The sequence below is a fragment of the Dreissena polymorpha genome, chromosome 9, assembly GCF_020536995.1.
Source record: "Dreissena polymorpha isolate Duluth1 chromosome 9, UMN_Dpol_1.0, whole genome shotgun sequence".
Lineage (NCBI taxonomy): Eukaryota > Metazoa > Mollusca > Bivalvia > Myida > Dreissenidae > Dreissena > Dreissena polymorpha.
This window is the reverse complement of record NC_068363.1, coordinates 95,255,855-95,260,456: the sequence shown is the minus strand read 5'-3', so window position 1 is coordinate 95,260,456 and position 4,602 is coordinate 95,255,855. Positions and strand designations below refer to the sequence as shown.

At 37.5% G+C, this 4,602-nt stretch overlaps 1 protein-coding gene across 1 annotated transcript; it reads right to left on the bottom strand.

The window, feature by feature from the left end:
- Positions 1 to 2,049: 2,049 nt before the first annotated feature.
- On the bottom strand, positions 2,050 to 4,026 carry LOC127844141 (actin-87E-like). Its single transcript, XM_052374153.1, has 2 exons — positions 3,913 to 4,026; positions 2,050 to 3,224 (listed from the first exon to the last, which is right to left on the bottom strand). Exon 2 carries the CDS (start codon positions 3,215 to 3,217, stop codon positions 2,078 to 2,080), a length of 1,140 nt encoding a protein of 379 aa, XP_052230113.1. The 5' UTR covers positions 3,218 to 3,224; positions 3,913 to 4,026; the 3' UTR covers positions 2,050 to 2,077.
- Positions 4,027 to 4,602: the final 576 nt, after the last annotated feature.

Genomic DNA, 4,602 nt, shown 5'->3' with positions numbered 1-4,602 from the left:
ACTGTTTCCATACTTAAGGCCGGTGATATTTTATCTGTAGTTTCGTGGATAGTGTTAGAGAAAAGTAAACTTCACTACAAATTTTCAGTTTATAAGCATATGCACATTATGTCATAAACCGTCAATATAGTATTGTTTACGTTGTTTTAATGTAAACTTGCACACTCATATAACTAAATAAATATTACAGTTTTATGATAAACTGCACATTTACCTTAGAACTGAATTGAACACACTCGTTTAACTTTCGAAAAGGGTACTGCAGGATGGTATATTTGTGGAAATAAAAGCAGTCGCTCTCTGCGAAAAGGACGTTTAATGCATGTGCGTAAAGCGTCGTCTCGGATTAGCCTGTGCAGTGCGCACAGGCTAATCCGGGACGACTCTTTCCGCCTAAACTGGGTTTTCGTCAAGAAGAGTATTCCTTTCAACGAAACATACAATAAAAGCGGACAGTGTCGACCCTGATTAGCATGTGTGGACTGCACAGGCTAATCTGCGACGACACTTTACGCGCATGCATTTAACCCCCTTTTCGCAGAGCGAGGCTTAAATAGAAGTTGCCGTTTGGTTCGTAAGCACTTTTGTTTAAAAAGAAAGTGTTTGCGTTCCACAGGATATTATTTATATTTGTATTTCAATACGAGCATTAAACATGTGAATGATCTAACAACTAGAAACCAACAACTCCTGAATATGGGACTTTGAAACCGTAAGTATGTACTAGATTAACATGAAACTTTACAAATGTTTAAATTATTCCTTTAATGACTTTAATCGTAATAATATTACAACACACGTGCGGTTAGTCAATGCGTTAAGAAAACTTGACATGAAAAACGTATGTTGTTATATAGTATAAAACCATTCAAGTGAATTTAAAATCATACATTAATTAGGAAGCATTGTTTAACTTTTCTACGCAAAAATAATCTAAGTACAGACTTAAGTTAATACATACGTATTGTTAAACAATACATTTGACATCAACGAAATATCTCAAAAAGTATATTGCCGAAAAAAGAGTGCATGCATTTATAAGCTCTATATTTCACTGATATGACTACATTATGTGTCATATTACCGTTCACGTAATCCATTTGAAGCAGAGTCTATTCATGGGTCGCTTACTACCCAGGATATATTAACCCATTTATGCCAAGCGTCTAGAAAAAAAGGCATTGGCAAACAGCGTAGACCCAGATAAGACCCATCTGGGTCTGCGCTGTTTGCTGAAAGGAAGTTCTGTAAGAAATATTCTAAATATAGAAATAAATATACTAGACATTCCTTATTTTGGAAATAAATTGATCCAATTCTTAAGGATGGGAGAGTCCACTAAATGGGTTAAGATTCCAAATACCGCTGTTAGTCAATTCATTTCTGATGATGATGATGATGTTGATGATGATGAGGGTGTATTTTTGGTGATGACGGTGATGATACTTAGAACATATCAAGTACAATCTTATTTGCTTAGAACTTTCATCGCATTGCTGTACTCGCTGCCCCTTTCTTAATCCTTATGTTGAAAAGCATATGCGTTGCCGGGTACTACCGGTACCGTTTAAGCTCTCCGCCGTAGATTGTACAAACATTGCGTAGAGAGAAAGTCTGTTGACTACCTGTTGCTACCTGTTCAAACTCTTCAAACTATATTTTTGCATTTATTCGTTTTATAAAACAATTGTACAATTTTATACATAAAGCAATAATGTAAAATGTGGCATAAAACATGTTAACTTGAAAGACCTTGGTAATAAACATAAGCAAAGAACATTGCATGCATAACCATGAACACTTCTTTGTAAATGAAGAACTGTTCACGAGCATTCACTGCTTAACAAATTATATAATACTCATATACCAGGTTCATAAAACACAATTTACGTATTTGAGTATACGTGAATACGTTCAACGGACACATAACATATTAATTATGTTTGCTTTTAAATAGAAGAAGTAATTTTAAGTCAACTGTTCAAGCTGTGCATAAAAAACAAATCATACGAACACATGAAAAACAATTATATTGTTTCTTCCCACGTCATTTTAAATTTCGCGCTCAGTATTACACCTAGAAGCACTTCCGGTGAACGATTCCCGGCCCGCACTCGTCATACTCCTGCTTTGAGATCCACATGGAGCTGAATGAAGTCAGAGAGGACAGGATAGAGCCTCCGATCCACACCGAGTACTTCCGCTCGGGCGGCGCGATGACCTTCACTTTCATGCCGCTGGGAACCAGATTATCCAGCTCCTTCTTCATCCGATCAGCCATGCCGGTAAACATCGTCGACCCACCAGACATCACGACGTTGTTCCACAAATCCTTTCTTATGTCTATATCGCACTTCCTCACCGAGTTGTAGAGCAGTTCGTGTACTCCGCAGCTCTCCATTCCGATAAAAGACGGTTGGAACATGGTCTCCACGCACCGGAAACGCTCGTTTGCAATGGTGATAATCCCTCCGTCGGGTAATTCGTAGCTTTTTTCAACCGACAATGAGCTAGCTGCAGACTGCATTTCGCTATCAAAGTCCGGGGCAGAGTAGCACAGTTTCTCTTTGATATCACGTACTATTTCCTGTTCCGACGAGGATATAAAACTGTACCCGCGTTCGCTCAAGATCCGGGAGAGATAGTGTGTCAGATCCCTTCCTGCGAGGTTCATCCGCTCGATCGCGTGCGGCAGCGCGTACCCCTCGTAGATCGGTACAACGTGGGACACACCGTCACCGGAATCGAACACAACTCCCGTCGTGCGACCGGATGCATAGAGCGACAAAACCGCCTGGATACCTACGTAAAAGGCTGGCGCGTTAAAAGTCTCGAATATTATCTGGGTCATCCTTTCTCGGTTTGCTTTCGGATTTAATGGCGCCTCCGTGAGGAGAACCGGATGTTCCTCGGGTGCCACTCGCAGTTCGTTATAGAACGTGTGATGCCAGATTTTCTCCATATCGTCCCAATTGGTTACGACACCGTGCTCTACTGGATACCGCAGCGAGAGTATTCCCCGTCTGTTCTGCGCTTCGTCGCCGATATAGGTGTCCTTAAGCCCCATTCCTGCCATGACCATGTCGTAGCGAGGACGGCCGGTAATGGCCGGAAACACGGCGCGGGGAGCATCGTCGCCAGCGAAACCGGCCTTGCACATTCCACTTCCGTTGTCAATTACGACGCCGGCAATATCATCATCAAAGTACTGTGACATGATTAGACTGAAAAAAACGCAGATCACAAATAATTAATGAAATATTTTTTCAAAACCGTTTCAATAAAAAATGAAATCATTTCAATTGTAGTTGTTTACTTACGGGATTTATCTCAGAGTTGAAATGGAAATTTAATTTTCCGAAATAAGGCGTATATTTTTATATAAAATATAACAAAATGAAAGTTCTGATATCGAAATATTTATTCGACATACGATCGTTTTATATAGATAATGATCATTTAATATTAAATTATTTAACGTAAGTAACGCATTTAATCGACGTTTTGGAAAATAACGGTGCCGCCGACCACTTAACTCATGCGCCTGAATAAAATGACGTATGTAGTACTCATGCGCCTGAATAAAATGACGTATGTAGTAAGTGATTTTTTCAAACCGGCACAAGATATGTAATATATTCATAATTGTATTGTATATATTGTTCTTTTGATTATCTTGAGCTATTATTAACAATTTTCATTAACTTTTTCTATTTTCATAAACGCATACGATTTAAAAATTAAAAATATTCAAATTCGCTTTTAATAAACTAATGAATGGCACATCCACAATTTAAATTTTAAATTGATTAGAATGAAATACTGTATAAATATTATAGCGATGGATAATAAACTATCGGTTATTCCACAATATGTATTGCAGTACAAAATGTTAAATAAATAATGTCTTACATTGTGCACGTTTTTAAAACAGTTGCTTATTTAACTTTCTGCGTCGTTCACTTTTCTTTTCTTCGGCGTTTATTGAATGGTGAAACTAAATTGAGGAGACCTTATTTATACCTGCCAAATTACCCTGAAATAGTCATCCTGTTATAAATAAATTTGATTCAAACTGCTGAAATTCAATTTACTCACCATAATAGGAAAATGATTTCTCGTCTTTGATCTATTTTTAATTCTGTATACATGCCTGAGTCAGTCCGTTAAACCGATCGAAAGCTGTCTCACTTTATTGTAATCATAGCTATATTTACCTGACCTATACTGTAGCACAAAGTTTAGGAGCACGCAGCATGTAAACGGATAATATTCACTATATATAAAGAGAGTATTAAGCGTTTAAAGGGGTCTTTTCACAGATTTTGGCATGTATTGAAGTTTGTCATAAAATGCTTTATATTGATAAATGTTAACATTGGATCTAAAAAGCTCCAGTAAAAAAGATTAAAGAATTAAAAAAAGAAGAAGAAATCCTCAACTAGGCTCGAACAACTGACCCTGGAGTAAAAATCTATCGCTTAAACCATTCGGCCATCTATTCTCATACAATTGGTGATGTATTATATACTTTATATTAGCAACCCTCGTAGTATCCCAAAATATGACGACAACAACAGAACTCTCCAAATTATTAAATCG